Genomic DNA, 22,347 nt, shown 5'->3' on the forward strand with positions numbered 1-22,347 from the left:
CTGTGACTTATATTTTTTTGCAGTACAAGTGCTCATGCCTGGTGCTGGAAAAGTGCAGAGTTTGCGTGCTGCCATGACCATAACTTGATCAAGATGTGAAGTTATTGTAATGAACAACAAACAAGGACAAGTACAGCATCTAAAAACATGTTTGCACTAAAGAACAAGTTAATTACCTTAGTTAACGCCTTATCTGGTAGAGACTATCTAGCTGCATATTCCTCATCTTAGAATTATCCCCAAGCGTCAGACTGGATCCGGAAATTTTTCGTGAGCAGTACCCCCTACGTGACTGTAGGTGGCGTTGTTCGGCTCACGTGGCATCCTTAACAACGTTCGCAGTGCCTATATAAGCGCCACCCAGGTGCGCTGGTGTCAGTCACTGTTCGTGACTTTCCACACCACAAGCACGGAGCCATTGAGTACGCTGAACTCTAGTATGGAAAACTAGGGCCCTGAAAGCACCTTACTCTCCATTTGTGGTAGTGTGGGTGAGCAGGGATTTATCAGAGGGTAGTGTTAAACATTTGTTGTACACACTCAATCAGCAAATGATGTCACACACTCAAAGAGTGAACTCAGACCAATTTTGTTTGTATAAAAATATTAGTGATTTTATTTCTAGAACCAAGCCAAGCCTGGCACAGGTAAGTGAAATAAATGCTTTGCAAAAGTATTATGCAGTGTTTACAAGTGAATGGAAGTTCAAATGCAGTGGTTTGAAATACAGGTAAGTCAATGGATTGAAATAATTACTGTACAGATTAATTTTTGGATTACTTTTGAAGTTACTTTTTCTACTCAGTGTGATATGCCTAGATATCAACTGGGACATTCCCTAGAGATAAGTTGAGTAAAATCAGTTTTGCACAAAGGTAGTTTTTCAGGTTTCCATACAAATCAACTCCAGTCAATAGGTTCCTATAGAGAGAAATGAAGTTAAAGGTTACCAGGTAAGTACTCAGTCTTTGGGGTTGAGTTTTTGGGGTAAGAACAAGGGTTCCCCCAGGGTCAAGGATGCACTCTTGTTACACCCTAAGCGGCATTAGGGCGGCTGGGTGCAGAGTGATGAGGCCCAATGTTATCCAATTGGGAATAGGGGGCCTCCAGTTGGTGGCTGCTTACGAGCAGGCCCCTGGGTTCTGGGAGCAAAGCTCCTGGCGTTAGGCTCAGGGAAAAGGGGGGGGGGTCCGGTTTAGCACACAAAGTGCACCCGCAGTGGCGGCTGGGTGCAGAGTGCTGTTTGGGCGTCGGGTGCCCTATTGATTGCAATGGGGATTCTCCGGTTTCAACAAAGACTGCAGGCTCGGGGACGAAGATCTTCTGGAGGTGACCACTGGTTGGAGAGGTAAGTTAGGATGCCTGGGGATGTCTTTAGGCGTCGGGTTTCTCTTACACGCTCTGGTTGCGGTCGGAGGGATCCTCCAGAAAGAGGCTGCAGGCTTCGCTGGGAGATTTGAGGCAGGTCAGAGATCACCAGATCTTGGGTCAGAATCGCCGGGGAGACCTCCTCATGGGCGACTGGTGCAGAGTGGTGCAGACTTGCGGATTTGGCCGGAGCCAGAGTCTGTGGATAAACAAATCCGGTGTTCACAGGAGACAAAGTATTTTCTTTGGAAGGCAGGGAAGGTCCTCTGGGTTCTTGAGGTTGCTGGCTGCAGGACACACCGGAGTTTCGCTTCTGCAGGTTCGAGATGGGGACAGGCCGGTAGGGCTTGGGCCAAGTCAGTGGGCGTCCTCCTCTTCTTAGCTTCAGCACAGCTGTTCGGTCCTTCTTCTTTTCTTCTCGGTCGTTGCTGGTCTGAGGAGGCAAGGTTCGGGGGTGCCCCTAAGGCTCTCAACCCAGGGGTCCAGAAACATGTCTGGAGGTGGCAGCTGGACAACAGCCACTTAGCCTGGACACTAGTGTTAGGTCATTTGTCAGGGGCCATCTCCTAAGATTGCCTCTGTGTACATTTTTCATTAAATTCCACACTGGCGTCAGTGTGGGTTTAATGTGCTGAGAAGTTGGATACCAAACTCAGTTTTCAGTAGAGCCATTATGGTACTGTGGAGTTCATAATGACGAAGTCCCAGCACCATATGCTCTTAATGGCATTACTGCACTTACAATGCCTAAGAATTGGCTTAGACACTGTATGGGTACAGAGCTCATGCACCAATACCCTCACCACTGGTATAGTGCACCCAGCTAGAGGGGTGGCTGATCTATGCCAGGGCAGTGGGTTGTAGGCATGGCACACAGGGTTGTGTGCCATATCAACTTTTCACTTTGTTCTGCACCAAAACACGCAGCCTGCAAAGGCAGTGTGTGTGTAAGGGTACAGGGCCATTTAAGGGTGGAACAATAAGTGCTGCAGCCCTTAGAGGTCTTCTCTGGTCACAGTGCCCTGGATACCTGTGATACCATTTACCAGGGGTTGACTTGTAGCCAGAGTGCCAATTGGGTTTTGTTTTTCAGTGCAATTTTAGGGAAAGAACATAGACCCTGGGTACCAGTTTGGCAGGAGCCCAGGGCACATTCAAAGTACATCAGGAGTTCAGCAAAAAGTGGGGACAACCATGCAAAAAGAGGGCCCTTTCTTACAAGTGGGTTGGTAAGCAATTTGCGGCTAGATAGATTCTATATCAGATATGGTGTTATCGAAGGTAAGGAACTTGCTCATCTCAAAGAGACTTCTAGCCGCAGATGCCTTACCTTAGAATAGATACACAAGCTATACCTGACCGGAGGTGGGTCCGTGGACCAATTTCACATAAAGTCGTGCAGGACCAAACAAGGAAAATCCTTATCCCTACTGACCAGGCTGTCCAAGCAGTAATGTTCAGTAAATATGTGCAAGGAAGCCCGCGTTTCTGCCTGGTAGATGTCCAGAACTCCGCGTGCGGGCAGCTTTAGCTCTGATGGAATGAGCACGTAAACCCTCAGGGGGTTGCTTTTTAGCCAAGCGTAGCAGATCTATATTTAGAATACGATCCATTGGGAGATGGTCCGTTTCTGCACAGCCCGTCCTTTCTTCACTCCGACATACCTCAGGAAGAGTTGGTCGTCCACCCAGAACTCGTGTGCGGTCAAGGTAGAACGGCAACACTATTTTTGGGTCAAGACAGTGAAGTCGCTCCTCTTCCTTGGAGGGATGAGGCAGAGCGTAAAAAGAAGGCAGAGTGATGGTTTGGGCTATGTGAAATAGAGTGCCCACTTTCGGAAGAAAGGAAGCCCTTGTATGAAGCAGCAGTTTGTCTAGGTAGATGTTCAGGTAAGGAGGCTTGGATGGCAAGGCTTGAAGCACACTGACCCTCTGGGCAGATGTTATGGCCACCAGGAAGGCAGTCTTGATGGTAAGGAGCCTGAGAGGTAGTTATGTAAAGGCTCATACTGATATCACATCAGGAAAGTCTGGACCAGATTAAGGTCCCACTGAGGCATAACAAAGGAAGAAGGATCAAAGATATGTTGCAAACATTCCAAAAACGTACGCACAATAGGGGATTTGAATGGGAAGGTTGGTTAGGCAACCGCAGAAATACATATATTGCAGAAAGATATCCCTTAACTCTGACTATAGAAGAGCCCTGCTGGACAAGGGAAAGAACAAACAAAATAACCGGAGATAGCAAAGCAGAAAGTGGGTCAACGTTTTTCTCTGCACATCAGGCCACAAATTTACCCAGCGTCAGGCATACACCGTCAAAATGCCAAAATAACATCGCAGGTCGAAAGCTGTCAACAGTCGCTGCTCAATTGCTGCTCTAGAAGAAGGTGCATTGACAGGTTCGGTGGAGAACCCTCCGCTACCGCGACAGAAGATCCTTCATAAAGGGTAGCCTGATCAGAGATCAATGACCATGCTCAACAGCTCAGGATACCAGAGTTTCTGTGCCCATTCCAGAGCTACAAGAATGATTTGGGCCCAGTCATTCCTGATCTTCTGAAGAACTGTAAGCAGGAGTAGTATGGGCAGGAGAGATATGGGTGTAAAGGAAGCCTGAGCTCCACTCGAGCTGAAGAGTCTCTGAGCGAGAGTCGCTGAGCGAGAGTCGCCTTTGAAACTACAGCATGCAGAACTGCTGACATTGCACGGTCTAGTCAATAGAAAACAGATCTAACCAAGGCTCTCCCAACTGCTGAAGGAGACCTTGCATCATCTCCAGATGGAGAGACCATTAGTGATGCCCAAAGCATCTTCGGCTGAGAATGGCCACTCTGAGGTTAGGAGAACCCAGCCGATGTTGAACCACCAGGAAAATGCCCTGCTGTTCCAGCCATGTCTGGAGACGCAGAGCCTCTTGAGAAAGAGTCCCCGACCCCACACCGCCATGCTTGTTGCAGTACCACAAGGCGGTGGTGTTGTCCATGAACACCTGCACTAGTCTTCCCTGGATGGAGGACAGAAAGGCTTTCAATGCTATACGGATAGTTTGAAGCTTGATGTGGAGTCCGGATTCTGCCGGACACCAGAGACCTCTGATCGCCACCTCTCCCAAATGGCCGCCCATCTTAGGAGTGACGCCGACTTAATCGCGGATTGTTGACCACCACTGCAGATCTTTCGCAGTTCCTTCCTAGATCTGGACCATGTTGGAGAGATTTCCCTGATGCTGCGCCCACCGGAACGTCAAGTCCCACTGCAGAGCCATCATATGCCAACAGGCATGTGTCACCAGCAGGATGCAGACGGTCATAAGGCCCAGCAGCCTTAGAGTCAGTCTCCCTGAAATATAGGATGGAGGTTGAAACATCGTTATCATAGCCTGAAAATCCTGGTCTCACCCTTCGGGAGGATAGCCCCAAAACTGCTCCATGTCCAGAAGAGCTTGAGTCAAAGGAAGTGTCAGAGACTTCAGCATGTTGACAGTGAACCCCAGCGAATGCAGGAGGTCCGCCCTAGTCTGGAGGTGGGAAACGACAGGCACGCCTGAGTTACGCAGATGGGCTGCAACCACCTCCATCACCTTGATGAACACCCGAGGGGCACTGGTAAGGCCAAAAGGGAGCTACCACCCAGACACCTGGGTCCAGGGCAGACAGGACCTGAGCTAGAGTGAGCATTTTGATCTTCTCCTTCTTGAGACAGAAGTTGAGAAAGTGTAGGTCCAAGACAGGACAAAGACCTTTGTCCTTCTTGGGCACCACAAAGTAGCGGGAATAACAACCACAAACAAATTCTGGCATTGACACTCTCTCTATGGCTCCTTTGGCCAAAAGAACTGTCACATCCTAGCGGAGAAGAGATTGGTGGTCCTCCGTCAGGCTTTCGTAAGTAGGTGGCATGGAAGTAGGGATAGTCTCAAAGGATATGGCCCCTTCGGACAATCTGCAAAACCCACCTGTTCAATGTTATGAACTGACAGTGGCGGAAGTGATTGCGAATCCTGCCATCCACTGGGTGCCCATGATGGTAAGCAGGAAGACTGGGAGGGCTTGGAGGCTGCCGCTGATGGGGTGGGTTTGTGGACTGATCCAACCGCTGGCCACCGACCCCTGAGCCGGTTAGAGCTGCATCCACGGCCATGCAGAGGCTGGGAAGCTTGCGAGCCGCGGTTTCTGGATGGGTAAGGACGTGTCTGTACTCCCCTTCTGTGGCCGCTAAAGGCAGATTGAGGATGATGGCAGACCATGGAAAGGTCCAAGGACCTGGCCGTAGCCCTGCTGTCCTTAAAGCGCTCCAGAGCCAAATCTGCCTAGTCTCCGAAGAGACTGGAGCCACCAAAGGGCATGTCCATAAGAGAGGATTGGACATCCCCTTAAAAGTCAGTCGTTCTCAACCAGGCGTGGCGCAGCAAGACCACCGTCGACGAAACTGCTCTGCCCAGTGAGTCGGTGATGTCTAGTCCACAGTTTATTGCAAACTTAGCTGCATCTTTCCCATCGGCAACAGCCTGAGAAAGTACGGTCCAGGCTTCCTCCGGAACCGCTGGCAGCACCCGCGCAACCGAATCCCACAGGGCAGGGAATTGAGGCCCAAAAGGCAAGCAGTGCTCACAGACTGCAATGCCAGGCTGGAGGAACAGAACATCATCTTCCCCAAAACGTCCAACCTCTTGGGATTCCCTGTTCGGGGGAGCCGTAGGGAATGTGCCAGGATTTACAATGGATGAAGAGACTTGGACCACCAAGCTCTCTGGGGGAGGGTGTTGGGCAAGTTGGGGTGCCCTGGTGTGGGTGGCGGCAGTGGGCAATCGTCCTATTCACAGGAGCCCCTGGGTTGACCAGGTCCCAAGTAGGATGTCCATATGAGGTATGTTGAACGGGAGTAAAGGTTCTGAGGTGGGAGGGGGACACGCCCGGTTGCAGCACCTATGTCAAGATATTTGTCTTGACTGCTATTGAGGGTAGACTGTGGTCAAGGACCACAGCCGTCCGCTGCACCACCACAGCAAAGGACCCTCCCTCCTCCATAGCCACGGTAAGGGGAGAAAGCACGACAACAACTGGAGAAGTGTCCAGGCCACTGGCTTCACCCAGATCCACACACCAGTCCATATTGCCTTAATCATAAGGTTAGTATTCTTCAGGGTCCAGAGACCCCCTCCCATTCCACCCGAGTTGTAAGAATAGGGCTCAGGCACCTGCTTGGACAGTACAGCACCAGTCGGCATAGGACAAAGCCCCTCCAGCTCCGTGTTGGGAGTCCGGGATGAGAATGGAGGTGCAGGGAGCGTCAACCTTAGGACTGGTGCTGGGGAAGATCGAAATGGCAAGACCATCTGTGGATCCTTGAAAAGGCAATGTGTTCCTGTACTATGCAACTAGCTCTCTTGTAAAAGGTGCCACTGTTTTGGGTGGGAGTTCGAACTATATGAAATCGCACAGAAAACAAAACAAAAAAACGGCAAGCTAGCACACACCTTTGTGCAGATCTCACTACACTAGCCGATATAGCACACGAACAGTTATTAGGGTTCTGTACACCTTAGTACTTCCTGTGTAGTGGGATCATTTTTATTAACAAATGTTATAGAAATATAGTTGCACGTTTGGGAGCGCTGCTTATAAACACGTGAAAACAAACTCCAGCCAAATCTGTCCTGTGAGTTGTCCTAAACAATAACCTAATGTTGTAACAGCAAAAGCAGCATATAAATGTAAGCGAAACCGAATCAAAAATGTATTGAACTTTTCAAGCTACCATCAGTCAGCAGAGCAGGGCCAACTGAAGGCTGTGATTTGGAGACGGCGCCGAGTTTACCATTGTACATACATCGGCACCTGCCAGCATGCATTTCAGGATTCCTGGATTGTTTGTACTTTTATATACTCGAGGCTTCGTTGGGCACTGAAAGTTCCAGAATTCCTAGCGGAAGACTCCTTTTTAGGTCTCGGCTCGAAGGCTGCGCTTGCGCAGTCTCGATCCGAGATTTAATGACTTGGAGAAGAGGGGCTTGAACCCGCCCCTCTTCTCCCCTGTTCTCCATTGGCTGGCCTCTTCAATGCTGGCCAGCCATTGGAGAAGAGGTCCGTCACTCCAAACAGGCCCCGTCCTTTTCGGATTCAGGGGCGTGTTTTTTTCAAGAAGTCTAATTATCTCCTCCAGCCAATGGCTGGAGGAGAGAAAAGAAAAACACGCCCCCGAATCCGAAACCGCCGCTGCCTTTCTCCGAGGCATTTCTGCTTTGCCTTGGAGAAAGGCAGTGGTGTGCTTGTTGAACTGGGTGACGAGTGCGTCGCTATATGATCCTGTGATTAGAAACACATCGCTTACTATCCCCTTGCCCTAAAACCATATATGTGAATTTCAATTTATGCAATTTAATTAGTGCTTGTGAAAAGCGCTGCAATAATTTCGCGCAATAGAGACTTCCAGGCTTGGAAATAGTAGCGGGAATAAAAACGCCAGTGACACCGCCATATTGGAAAGCTGAATTTTGGCAACCATTCTATTAAGTGGTCTCAGGTGACCGAAGAGCTGGGCATGAGAAACAATGAAACACGTTGTCTCTCGTCATTACATCAACTAAATTGAATATGTTTGTCAGTCATTGTATAATGATTTATTTTGTTACTAATATATTAAATACATATTATAACAGACCTTCATAATTATCCACCCATGTCTTGCATGTACTGAAATGTGGGGTATTTTAGTGAAGTCCTGGACTTACATTAGTTACACATACAACACACACCACAAGTCTTGAAAAGTGCGCTTCCGTTCTGTTTTCTTAACCTCTATTACCAAGCGCTTAACCGCGCCCACCTCAATGACGCTTTAGTACCGATTAGTTACAGTAGACTCAACACGACAGCTAACCCGCCTTTCCCTTTCATACGGCATCGTGCCAAAGCGATCACGTGGGCGGCCCCGCCCAAGGAGGCTCTGTGTATCCTAGTCTCCTCCTCAGTGACGCTAACGGCGACGCCCCTTACACTTATAGTTTTACTCTGCGTACTGGACCGTCGGGGGGTTAGTTTGCGGCAAGATCTTCGGGGCAAAAGAAGGTTAGCAATCCTGGGTCTGTAACGTTTGTGTAGAGTCTGCCAAGCCCCACCCTTGTGTCCTCGCGAATCGTTAAGAGACTTGTGACTGGTTTGTCGGTCATATCTGTCGCCCCAGTTTGTATTCGTCTCGACGTTTCTTCTGCATATATCGCCCTTCTAAATAGCGGTTGACAGCCACCGCCGACCCGTCTGAGGCATCTACGTCACGTAGGCAGTGACATCTTTAATCACCTTTATCTCTGCTAGTACAAGGGCTTAGTAAAGCACGGCCTCTCCCTGCAGCTGGCAGTGCCACGGTGTGTATCTGCTGTGAAGCACGGCCTCTCCCTGCAGCTGGCACTGCCGTGGTGTGTATTTGGTGTAAAGTACGGCCTCTCTCTGGGGCTGGAAGCGTCACAGTGTGTTTTTGGTGTGAAGTGGGGCCTCTCCCTTAGGCTGGCAGCATCACAGTGTGTTTTTGTTGTGAAGTGGGGCCTCTCCCTTAGGCTGGCAGTCACAGTGTGTATTTTATGTAAAGCACGGCCTCTCTCTACGGCTGACAATGTCACAGTGGGGTTTTGGTGAGATTAAGCTATTGACATTGTAAATAACAATGCCGTTTCTTTAAATGTTTTAAAAACAAAAACATAAACAAAAATAATGTCATGAGCAATGCCAATAGCTCTAACTTTAACAATGCCGAGACCATTGCATTGTAAATGCTTGTTCTCAAAGTCTATATTGCAAACTGATCTCCGTAGTTTGTTCTCTGGAACGCCCCTGGCTGTCACCGGACAACGGCACAGTTCACGACTCAACCGGCTTCTAACATTTCGCCTCTAGCTGCCAGACACTATGATCTGTTAGTTTGTGGAGCTATGTGTAATTCCAGCGCCCGGAGCTTCATTGAGCTGTGTTTATTTCTATCATTTTTTGGCTCTGGTTTAAACGATTTCCATGATGTGTTTTTCTTTAAGCTTGAACCCAGAGATCATTAAACCATATTCAACTTAAACATTTACAGCTACTCTCGGCTAGGGTATGAACTTAGGTCAATATTTATTTTACAGACTGTTTTTCGCAGCATCCCCCATACTTGCTGAATTTCCTGGGTCACTTCTAGTTTTTCTGTTGCTGCCGCATTCATTTCCAAACCAGGATGGCTCGTAAGATAGCAGGGTTTCGGGACACCAATGAGATTTCGCACTCGCTACTGTAAAAAAAAAAAACACCCGCGGGTGGTGCGCGCGCGTCACTGCGAACATGTGCTTTCAATTATCGTGCCCGTGTCTGGGCATGATAATTGAAACCACATGGCCTTTGGTGTGCATAACAGACACCAATAGGCCAAGGGCGGAGCAATGCGCCCGCCTTTGGCCTATTGTGTGCCGTCTTTCAGAAACACACGCACGCAAAGGCCAATCACGGAAGCCAAAAGGAAAAGCACACGCACGAGCGTGTGCAATTCCAGGCTCCGTTTCTAAACCCTCTACAAAAGGACTCGCCTGCGCCAGCAGCGCTACGCACTGCAACGCAGGGCGCGAGCCCTAAAAACAACTCTTCCTGGATCTGCACTAACTGAACGGAAAGAAAAGCAGCCAGCACACCTGAGCGACACCTATATAGGCACCGCAACGGAATTTCTTGCGCAGGAGATGCCAACGACACCATGAGGAGCTGAACTACGCCACCTACCGGCACGCAGGGGGGCAGCTCACCAAACATTTCCAGATTCAGTCTGACTCCTGGGGAAAATTCTAAGATGAGGAATCTGCAAATAGAAGTCTCCTTCAGATGGGAGGATAGCAGCATTATGATAAAATGCCCGATACTGGTGAGGATTCATCACAAGCAAGTTGTAGTGCTACACCTCCAAACACCACAACCACTTCTTCAAATGATGACGGACTTGTGATGGAGAGGAAAGTCCGTCTTTATCTGTTGCTGCTCACTGTCACAGGACCTTTGTCAAACAGCTGAACCGCAGAGCTAGCAGGAGCCGCATCATCTCTTCTTGTCACTCCACTCTGGGTGCTTTAAAATATGCAAAATGCACACATGACCCTCCAAAGGCATTAACTTGTGCCAGTCAACTTAAATGATAAATCACAGTGCGCTCCCCAATGCGGCTTTCTATGTCACTGTTGCTATTAACTGTATTACTGTCTGAAGTGTCATGGGGCATTTCAGAGTTATGCTTACTGTAAAAGATTTCCTGCCTCTTCACACCATTGCCCATAAATTTAAGACAGACACTGGGACACATCACCTCAGTTTATAACTTCCTCCTGCTGACTCCGTGTCTGCCGATTTTACCCACGCTCCTCGCTGGGCTTCTCTTGCTCACCAGCCTCAGCTGACACAACTTGCTGGGGGACTTGATGGTGGGCGACCGCAGACTAGTCCTCTATGGTCACAAGGCCATCGTCTCACAACAGGCTTCTTTCTCTCATGCAAATGGCTCCCAACTGCCACCAGAGCCTTGTTGCATTTTCACGCAGGTCCATAACCATATAAACTTATCACAAAAATAGTGTTATTGGAAAGAAGGGTCTTCACACAAGTTCCAAGAGCCCTTCTGGTAGGAGGTAAGTTCTTTATTTTATGTTAGGCCCCAAAGTTACATCAATAGCAGGCAGGTCTGGTCTCATTCCTCCCTCCAACTGTTCCGATCTATCTATATACATACACACACACTTTACTTTCCGCATTCAAGACACTAGCTCAGACATACAAAGAATGGGGACACAGGATACCACACAATAACATAAAACATGGTGCCAGATAGGGGTCCCGGCATAGCTCTATAAAACATTGGTTCTATTATTGATACGAGGTATGCTTTTAGAGCCAAAATGCTCGCAGGAGTGAATATATTCTGTCTACACTTAAATAATAAATTAACATGCTGTGGTAATCTAAAGTGATTACAAAATGTATTAAAAAGCTGAGGTGCATATGGCTCACAACTTCTTGTGACCAAGAGCAAAGGTCACAATAAAATACAGTTATAAACAACAAAGATTAACATTAGTCTTAAAAACTGAGAAATCTTAGTGTAAAACGGACAGGGTCTCATACTCACATCCTCCACGTTGCCCGAAGTCCGGTCCTTCCAGCAAAAGTGAATGAGGGAGTCATCAGTCTGCTGAATGTACACCATTCCCTTCCGTTTGTCTGGGGTGACAGTAGCACCCTTCATGGTCATCTTTCCAGCTCGGAACTCTACAAGGTACTTGCTGGAAGATCCACGTGAGCCTGGCACCAGGCTTGGAAACAATGCTCCTGATGACATCGTGGGAAAAGAGTCTGGAGACAGAAAACAAGGAAGTCAGCAACAACACTGATAAACGTTTATCTTCATCAATCTGCACCGGATCAAGGAAAAAGCAAGTCAATTTGGCTCTAGAAATATTGCGAAGTCAACCAAAAATGTTCGAGCAGGATGGGGTTCTGATTCCCAGAGAGCTCAATGTTTGCATTGTCTGGCATTGACATTGGAGTTCTTTAATCATTCTCAATGCATAACTGTAGGAAGCTGGCTCTGTGAATACTATACCAAAATGAGGTATAGTGTGCATAGAGTCTAGTGGTACCCCAAAGGTAGGTAAAGGGAAAAGTAGATATCACCTTACTCTATTTGTGGTAGTGTGGGCGAGCAGTAAGGCTTTATCTGGGGGTAGTGTTAAGAATTTGTTGTACACTCTCAGGCAGTAAATGACATCACACACTCAAAGACTGAACTCAGACCAATTTGTCTATATCAAAAATATTATTATTTTACTTCTAGAACCAAGTCGAGTCTGGTGCAGGTAAGTGAAGTAAATGCTTTTCAAAATCTTATGCAATGTTTTACAGTTGGATGCAGGTGACTGAATTACAGGTAAGTCAGTATTTTGAAATTACTTTACAGATTACTTTGTATTTTACTTTTTAAGTTACTTTTTCTACTCCGTGTGATATGCCTAGATATCACACTGGAACATATATAACAAAGGGGTTTGTTTTAATCCTCCTCCCACATCTGGGCAAAAAGTATCCAACTATACCATGAAATTATGTGGAGGAATCGATATAGCACACAATTCAATAGGACACATACAAATTAAATCCTATTCTTTGGTACAAAGTCCCTTCATGTTGAATTACTAACATTATTGCACATACCACCTCTGATTGCAATGGGAACAATTTATAAATTCTTTTAATTGTTCTCTTATTCTTACCAACAAATGAAATACACAAATACAACCAAAAAAAGGAATTAAACCAATTGCACAAATATTAACAAAAAACAATTAAATACATTATACATTATAATACACATGATTATACATTCCTTCCTACCCCAAACTTAGAACTTAGTGGTTGCTACATAATTATAAGCAATTCGACTACGAGATAGTCCCATACACACATAAGGTAAACACTTCGACCTCCGAGTAAATCCTCAGTGTGTGTATCAAATTCCTTAACAGGAACTAGTAATCCATTGAACTCCTCTATTCAATCTGTCTTCTTGGTTCAGGGCTGCCCCCTAAATACTGTATTTAGGGGTTTCCAAGTCAGTAGCCAATGGGCTACTGACTCTAGGAAGACTACACCCTTGGTGTCCTCACCCCACGTGGGTGAGTGGGCACAATCCCTAATCCCGACTGGTGAGTGCCTGCTATCTGCAAGATGGCGGGCACTGAAGAGTGGGCTTCACCTCGCCTACCTCACCTGAGGGGAGGGGTTGGCAGACGTGGGCACACCATCTGGGCTGTGCTAATTTTTCCCACTTGTCTTGAAGCTAAAAAGGATTGGAGATAGGAAAGGGGCTTGCTCCTTATAGCAGGAGAGGCTGGGGGTCGTGTTACATAGGCTGCAAAGCCTTTGAAGCTCCCCTACCACAGATGTCTTTTCCTGGCCTGGGGGAGGTGTGACAATCTCCGCCCAGGAAAGGCTTGGTTTCTGGACTCAGGGAGTGAAGGCTCCCACCCCAGGGGTCCAGAAACATGTCTCGTGGTGGCAGGCTGGTGTGTACCAGTCAGGGAACCCACCAGAGGCTAGTCGTTTTTCAGGAGGTATCTCTAAGATGCCCTCTGAGTGCATTTTTCATTAAATCCCACACTGGCATCAGTGTGGGTTTATTGTGCTGAGAAGTTTGATACCAAACTTCCCAGTTTTAGTAAAGCCATTATGGTGCTGTGGAGTTCGTAATGACAAACTCCCAGCACCATATACTCTTAATGGCATTACTGCAATTCCAATGTCTAAGAATTTGACTAGTCACTGTAGGGGTACAGGGATCATGCACCTGTACCCTCACCACTTGTATAGTGCACCCAGCTAGAGGGGTGGCTGACCTATGCCAGGACAGTGGGTTGTAGGCATGGCACACAGACAGCCATCTCGAGTTTTCACTTTGTTCTACACCAAAACACGCAGCCTGCAATGGCAGTGTGTGTGTGTGTTAAGGTACAGGGCCTCTAGGGGTGGCACAATAAGTGCTGCAGCCCTTAGAGGCCTTCCCTGGCCACAGTGCCCTTGGTACCCATGGTACCTTTACAAGGGACTGACATGAAGCCAGAGAGGTGGCAATTGGGGGTACAAGGTACAGTTTTGGGAAAGAACGCAGGCCCTGGGAACCCGATTGGCAGGGACCCAAGGCACAAAAGTCAAAGTACATCAGTAGTCAGGCAAAGGTGGGGGGGATTTACTGCAACAGAAACCCAGCTTCCACCAATAACACAGTTCATTATACTACTGTCAGTCAATCTTTATAATGAGTCTAATATAGGATTATCTGCACTCCCTTTCTGGTTCCCTCCCTACCCCACAAACCAATTTCCTTTCTCTAGTCCGCCCCTTCTTGAGTTACCCAGCAACAGATTGAATAAAACATGGCCTAACACGATTCCTCTTTCCCTATGACATCATTCTCTTCCGTTTTCACCCCTCTGTGTCTTTATCCATCCCTTCCTCCTCACCAGCCCTTCAGAGCCCTAATAAAGCTGTACAAAAAACACATCAAGAAACAACACATCATTAGTGACAACATCCCCAAAAGATGGGGAACATTCTATTGCAGTTGGCTATTTGTCAATGCCCTAGACGCTCATATTTCTCTACATCCTGTAGACCAATGCTGTAGTCACTCATCTCCTTATCTGGCCAAAGGACTTAGTACTCCCGTATCTGTTCTGTTTGTATGACCTGGTGCCTTGTTTTTTCCCCTAATCCTTCTGTGTACAACATTTTTTAATGCTTAATTCCACAACTCAATATTGCCTAAGCAAATTTATCTCTGCATTCTAGTATTTTCCAGTGGATCTTTTTGTTTAATTAGACCAGTTTGCCTCGGAGCATCATGTTTATTTGGATGGCACTTGAACAAGCATTCTAACATATTAATAGGCCCAGTGTGTAGGTGTCAATCATTCTTATGGTCTCATGTGTCAAATTGTACACTAGTCTTTATGCCCATTGGCTCAGTAAATTAGTTTTTCATCAATTATCAAATACATGGGGCAACGCACTAAAGTGGTTTTCTATAGATCTATGATGTGATAAAGTTAAAAGTCCTTTCTAGTCATTCTTCTAGATCCAATCTGCATGGCTCGGTATAGTATTCTTCCAAATATCAGACCTTACTACTTAATTTAAAAAAAAAAAAAAAAAAAAAAAAAAAAAAAAAACTGTGCGAGAAAGATTTGGGGCCTTGGAGAGAGGCGAGGCCTAAGGCCATAAGGTACGAAACCCCATCCCGGAAGGTAAAAAACAGAAAGCTTGCTGAGGCTAGTGCCAATGTATTCGGTGTTTTAAAATCCCTTAATGAACATCGGCTGTTCAAAGCCTAGAAAGAGGAGACGGAAATCCACTCTTTGCATTTGTCTCCATTTTCCCTGCCACCGTGTGATATTGTCTCCTCACCAGGTAACCGTGTGAAAGGAGCTGAAATCGTGACACGCGGTATCACCGTGAGAGTTGGTAGGTCTGATATGCCAATGACCCACTAACAGTTCCGCTAGTCTTTGTAGGGTGTCTCTACAACAGTACTCAGTCTCTCTTGTGGTTCCATGCCCAATCCTCTGCTCTTCCCTACCACCTCACTCTGAAGGCTGCATCTGATTTTACGTCTTGCCTAGCACAGTCCTGTACTCCTCCTGTACCTTACTGTTGTATTTCAGTCTTCTTCTATGTCCCATGGATCAGTGCCCGAATGTTAGTGCAGGTCCTTAACGTTGTATTCATCTGTCTTATTATAATTATTACTCAGTATTATCGTTTTTCCTTAAAATCCTGGCATTTGCTTTACATTATTCGTCCTACTATGGAGGGCTATTCCTTCTAACAATAATATACGGTTACTTACACGTCAAATTATGATTGTTAAGATGAAGATATATAAAAAATAATGCCGGTACCAGCACATGCTGGGGCCCCGATCCAAGTCTGTGTGAATTTAATTTCATAACGGAGGTCCTATGGATGCTGTTTCTCTACGAGGAAGGGCTCTATATTTATCGCCTGCATTCTAGGAGACTCAGTTTTAACTTTTCCCTTGAAACTATATAATTTTGACATAGCTAAAACTCTGGTGAAGAGAGTTAATACTAACTTCGTTTAGCCCAATGTCTTTCTTCTGCGCGGTAACCATTTTCTCAGTGGTACCGAGACGCTTCTGTCAATGTTGTGCCATGCTGCGCAGCCTTCTTCTCTGAAAAATGTCCTTGGTGTCGGAGGCTGCATTCTTTGTATCCAGTACTCGCGGAGGCTGCCGACGCGAACTGCGAGAGCCGTGTCTTTCTTCCTGCCGCCTCCGTTTCCAAATTGACACACCTACAAGCCTGCCTGCCATCTTTTATTCACACCCTTTCGAACTGGTGTTAGGAGTGTCTGTTTTACACACCCGATAGTTCTTTAGGGTTGCAGACCTTCTAAAACGATATTGCGAATAAAAGTTTAGATACATAAATAAGTTTAAATATATACATATAATAATTATTTGTTGCGCTCTATTTTAGATTTTTCATTTGCCATACATTTATTATGGAGATTTACTCCGAGGATGCTCAAATGTTTAAAGACAATTCAGATGCTTTTATAGAGGACCCAGTACAACAGGCTGTATCTGATTCAATGGCAAGTATTTCTAAGACTCTCCAAGCCTCCATGGAAAAGTTATTGGTGAAGGATTTTAAAGATATTCACACCAAAAGAGTTAAAAAAACGTCCTTCAGAAAACACAGATGACAATTTGGGTGACTGATGAGGATATGGATAAGGGTGATTCCGACATAATGATCTGGGTCTGCGGAGAAAAGGCGTAAAACTTCTCTTAACGAATTGGGAGAGTCATCAACAACTATTTCTAGTAATACTTCTGAAACTCTTCTTGATTTTTCAAGTCAACGGATATTTGATCCTACTCTTATCCGTCACCCAAATTCTACAGAATGGTCTCATTGTAAACATGTGCCTCTTTAGGACTCTAACAAACTAAGATAACCTTTGGAAAAAACTTCCCGTAATCAGCTTTTTTTTTTTGACACCCACGTCCTTCTTTAGCCAATAAAATTACTGCCACTCTAAATATGTGGTTATCCTTTACAAAATTTGGGAAAGACCCAACAAATGGAGTAGACGGAGCCTAGACCATTTGCCAGGACTGATCATTATATCTCATGGGTCCTCTAACGAGTATCTTGGACATGGCGGAACAGGCAAGAATTGAGAGCACCAAAGTGGATCCCATCACTTTGACCAACTGGGCCCAGAGGGCGATTTGTCTTTTAGGTAATGCCAATTTGGCCATGGAACAAGAAAGAAGTAAGAAATTGCTCATGAAGACTGACCCCCAAATTAAGCACTTTGGCAGCCAAAGAAGTGGGTCAGGAGGCAAATGTTCTGCTTTTTGGCGAATCATTATTAAAGAGCTGAGTAAATATGTGGCTACTTTCGCGTTCATGGACAAAGAGCAATCTTCTTTACACAAAATGTATAACCATCAGGTTTTTGGTAGAGCCGAGAAAGGCAGGAGGCACTTTGTTGGCCACTATTATCTCAAGACTTGCGTTTAATCTGACCAGAGGCTCCTTCGGATGGCAACAAGTCTACAAACCACATTTTTACCCTCAGAACAACAGAAGACTTCAGGAAACATGGTTTCAGAAACATAGGATCCCAGAACTCGGGTAAGCTTTTTATTTTCTGGCATTCTTCCAGTGGGAGGGCACACAAGTTTATTTCTTCCTGCTTAGAGTATGATAGTCTCAGATCAATGGGTTTCCAAAACAGTACAGGGCTATTGCATAGAACTTTACGATGTACCAGTTCAACAAATTATGCCAACCCCCCTTTCTTTGTTTTAATTCAAACTCATTCAGGGAAGGTCTTCAATTCCAATGGAAAAACACATTTTATCAGTTCAAAAGCCGTCCTTGCAGCCTTTCTTCATATCCTTGGTTTCACCAAGGTTTTGAAACTAATCATAACTCACATGAGAGCTCGAGATGTCAGATTGCTTGCTTGCCTAGACGATTTCCTTCTATTACACCAAGACAGGGATTTGCTGGTATCACATCCAACAAACTTGATATCTCTTCTACAAAACTTAGGTTTCCTCATCAACAAGGACAACTCAGCATTACAATCGACAGATGGAGTTCCTAGGTTTCGTAATAGACTTAGACAACTCACTTCAACTTACAAAAGAGACAATTTGTCTTATCTGAAAAGCAATAACTCTGGCATTGAAGCACTCCACTCTAACACTCAGGCTACTTGCCTGAATAGTAGGTCTTCTGGCCTCCTCAATGAAAGCCATTGTTCCAGGTCCCCTACATTATTGAGCGTTGCAAAGACTCAAAATTCACCATCTCCAAAAGGGTCTCAGATATGGAGATGTCATCCCTCTAGATTAGGCGTTTCGCTCAGACCTCCAGTGGTGGTTTGACCATCTAGAAGTTGGAACGGAATAGCAATTGTCACTACCGCACCAGATCTTGTATTAGAATCCGATGTAAGTCGGACTGGTTGGGGCGCAAAATGTGGTCAGTTCTCGACTGCCAGCGCATGGTCGCAAGAGGAGTCATTGTTTCCCAATTGAGGTGCTGCGTGGCAGCAGCTGGGTGAACGGTGTCCTGTGTTTACCGACCTATGGGGTTGGTGCAGAGTATCGATGGCCGTTGATCAGACTGGGGTTTGTTGCACTAGACGTGGTCCGGGTGCAGACGGGCTTACCTTTGGCACCCCCCGCAGTGCGCCCATGATGCAGCTGTCATTAAGTAGGTCCTGGCAGGGGGGGGTGGGGGAGTAGTCCCAGCTGCCATGTCATTTCCTGTGTTGATGAGAAATCAAATTCTCTTGCTTGGCTTCTTCTTTCAAATACTGTTTTAGCTGATCTTTGCAAGTTGAGGAATAGAGTAGCTATGAGGGTTTATTGGCTAGGAAAGTTGTGGAAACCAATAAGCAGAAAAATGTGTGATGTATGGTAGGTGGAGCAGATAAAGTATGAAGAAAATGCTAGTAAACAGTATTGGTTTTGCCAAGGGTGTTTGGGTAAAATTGATTGTTGCACAAACAAGTTAGATGAGGCTGTATTATATGGATTTGTTTCACCACAAACCCTGTAGTTTCCTGGCTTCCTTTTCTGGTGTATTTTGGGTACCCTTGTTTTTAAATAGTTATTTTTAATTTAATGATTGTAGGGATAGGGAGATGTTGGGTTTTTCTTAGGGGACTATACCTGGGCTCTAGAGGATTTTTGATTTCTTTTCGGCACTTGGTATAACATTGCGAGGCTGCAGTCTATTCTCATGGTTGTTGCCGGATGGACTTGTTTTCCTGTACTCTAATATGCTCTTGCCTTCAGCTTAAAAGCACAGTGACTTCTTTATGGTCTGGCCTTTCTTGCCTGTCTGCTTTTAGGTCTCACCTAGCTAGCGCACTGGCTGTCTGTTCGAGACCTTTTGTTTTCTATCAGTGGGCTTGGAGAATGCCCATTACTAACCACTGGCTGCCTTGTCATCCATATTTGCTTGCTTAAGGGGCATATTCCGTAGGTAGGATTCCCACTTGTGGGGCTGTCCCTTCCCTGGAGCCTGGATTAATTGTAGTCTCCTTTCACGTTTCGTTTTTTTTGGAAACTTTTGTTATTTTACTATTACAACTATGCTTGTTCATATTCAGTCTGCACTGATGACTTTACAGATCTTTTTTTCCGCGAGTTGGGCCACGTCATTCAGAAATGCAGTTGCTATGGAATTGTAGCAGCATCCACTTTCTAGACTCCCTTTTATGGCACCTCTTGCTAAGTGTTAATATTTCTAAACCTCAGTTGCGCCCTGTTCCTCAGACCGACTGTGTGGCCCTTTTGACAACACCTCCTTCAAATAGTCTTCTCATGAAAGGTTGAATATTGGATTACATTTTAACCCTCACTCCGCCTATTCCATAACTTCCTACTCATAACATAATGTCATGTTGAAATACTGATAGAGGTTTTAAAAAAAGAGAAATTCTATCCCCGTTTCGTTCTCAAGGTCATTTGATATTAGAATAATGCCTCATTTGAAGCCAGTGATAATAAAAAATCTGCCCCATGGGCAAAATTCTGTATTGCATTTTGGTTTCTCTAATCTATCACCCATCTGATCCCAATTGTTCTTGAGTTGTTACAGACTCTGAAAGATCTGTCTGCAGTATTTTCAATGTGGCTTACAACTCTGCCATTCTTATCCATACCGCCTTGCCCGCCTGATTTCTCTGTGCTTTATAAGGACTCTTGTAAGTGAGGTATGTTTTCTTTCAGCCATGAAAGTTCATGTTGTTGTTAATCAATATCTCCCACTTTGAAGTGTCCATCTGACTGGCAGCATGCGGGACAGTTTAGATTACCGATGTCTCACAACATGGAGCCTTTCATGGTGTATGTATCCCATGGTGTATGTATCCCTTAGTCAAGGTCACACTGTGGGATACCGGAATGCTTAAAGATGTCGGCGCAGAGTGTAGAAAAGCATTGCACACCTTGACTGTTATCCACTAGAGCAAAAACAACAGTTGATGGACAGAATGCAGAACAATCTCATACATTCACCCCAATACAGAGATCTGGGCCTAAATCCATCGTTTTTGCTCCCCATGCCATTCCAGTTTGAACCCAGCCATATGCAAATCAGTCTTGGCCCTGTGCTTCATGGGAACAGTCCAGCCGGAACTGCCAAGCCAGGTCCCCCCTGGACTGGAAACAAGCATCCTAGGACCGGTTTCGGGGTTTCACCCCTCTTTAGCCAGGATAGCTTGATTCCAGTGGCATGGAGAGCACGGACCCACGTCTGTGCATACCCGTCCCACTCGGGGTGACAAGTGCAAAAACAACATGCTGCACAGGGTCAGACTGATCTGCATATGGCCATGTCTGAACTGGGGTGGTGGAGTGAGCTAAAGAATGAGGATGTATTAAACCCAGATCAGTTGACTGGGGGTGAGTGTTTGATTTGCTCAAACGCTCCGTCCATCATCCCCTTTGGTATCGCTCTGTTATCCACTAGAACCGTCTTATTTCTGGAAGAGGGATTTAGAGGTGGGAAGCATTGATACTCTCCAAGAATGCTTGCTTGCATTCCCTAATGTTCTGGGTGGGAGAACACTGACAAGTTGTGTTCCCTCCTACCCCCATCCTACCAACAAAAAAAACCCCGCTACCTGTACGCACGTTTTGTAAAAGCCCAGACCAAGAAGACTGTAAAAATGAGATGTCACCCAAAACTGACCAGGATCCATACTGGGAAAACATTTGGTACCTGGTTGTTGCCTTCCCTGTCCCAAGTGCCATCTTGACTGATTCTCACATTTATTTATTCATTTATAGGTTTATATAGCGCTTGCTAGACCCGAAGGTATCAGAGCATGGGCCTATAGGCAAAGGCTCTCACCCGCCCCCAATTTGATATGGCGGCGTCCTCAACTACGTCGCTAGCCCAGCAGGATGAACAAGATTGTGATGATCTCAACATTTACCTCATGTCTTTGTGAAAGCTCTTTACTAAAATTGCCTCAAGAAAAGCCCCAACATTAAGGAGCTCCAGGGCGACATTTCTACTTAGTCAGTGTTTATGTCCATTTCATGTCTTTTCACAGAAGAGCTTCTTTCCCGCTCGCTGCGCAGCTATAGGGAACATATACTTGCTTCCTGTCTACCCTTTTGTGCTTCCTGTCTACCCTTTTGTGCTTTACAAAGTGGAGATGCAATTACCTGTGCTGCATGTGTCCAATAGAAACCCTTTTTTGTATACAATCTTACCTTGGAGATACCTTCCATGTACACCAATCCTGTGATCCCAAGTCACCTCTGTACCTGGTAGCTAACCTAGTGATCCCTGAATGCTGTTAGTTACCAGAGGCCAAATGTATCCTTTCTTAGTATAATGTTCAACAGGTTGTATAGCTTGAAGCACAGTCTATGGAGTGGTCTACTTTTGTAAGTTTCTAAGGAATGGGCTTGGTCAACAAGAGGCTTTTTGTAATGTAGTGGGGACTCTACTTGCGTCACAGATTTCCAGATTTAGAGGTGTGGGTGGGTGAATTATCCTTTTAGTCTTAAAGATATTTGGTGAGCGCCTCGGGAGACAAGGAATAAAATATCAATAGCTGTCTTTTTTCATCATCATCCACCGTCCATGTGCTTCCTTCCATCCACTGTCCATGTGCGTCATTTCATGAAGGCTTTGGTTGAGTCCACTGGCCCGAACACAGGTTTCCCATCGTCTTCCATTCTTCTTAGGTAAATCGGGAAGGCCGCTGAAGCCATAAGCCCCTGTACCACCATGTCCTTTTTAGACTCCATCATACCCCTTTTTCGCACCAAAGTTACGGCACTGATGTTATGGTAATAGAGCTGTTTTCTCCCCTGCTAGTTTTCACCTCTGTGGGTGAGAGGC

General features: G+C 45.9%; 1 protein-coding gene across 3 annotated transcripts in view; it reads right to left on the reverse strand.

Moving 5' to 3' along the window:
- The window catches only part of ADRM1 (ADRM1 26S proteasome ubiquitin receptor), a 54,165-nt gene that overhangs the window by 25,521 nt on the left and 6,297 nt on the right, over positions 1–22,347 (reverse strand). For all 3 annotated transcript variants that reach the window (XM_085619761.1, XM_085619762.1, XM_085619760.1), the window contains one exon: positions 11,505–11,728. In XM_085619761.1, coding sequence (XP_085475887.1) covers positions 11,505–11,714 — 210 coding nt within the window. In that variant the 5' untranslated portion in view covers positions 11,715–11,728. The remainder of the gene's footprint in view (positions 1–11,504; positions 11,729–22,347) is intronic.

Source organism: Triturus cristatus, chromosome 7 (genome assembly GCF_964204655.1).
Source record: "Triturus cristatus chromosome 7, aTriCri1.1, whole genome shotgun sequence".
Taxonomy (NCBI): domain Eukaryota; kingdom Metazoa; phylum Chordata; class Amphibia; order Caudata; family Salamandridae; genus Triturus; species Triturus cristatus.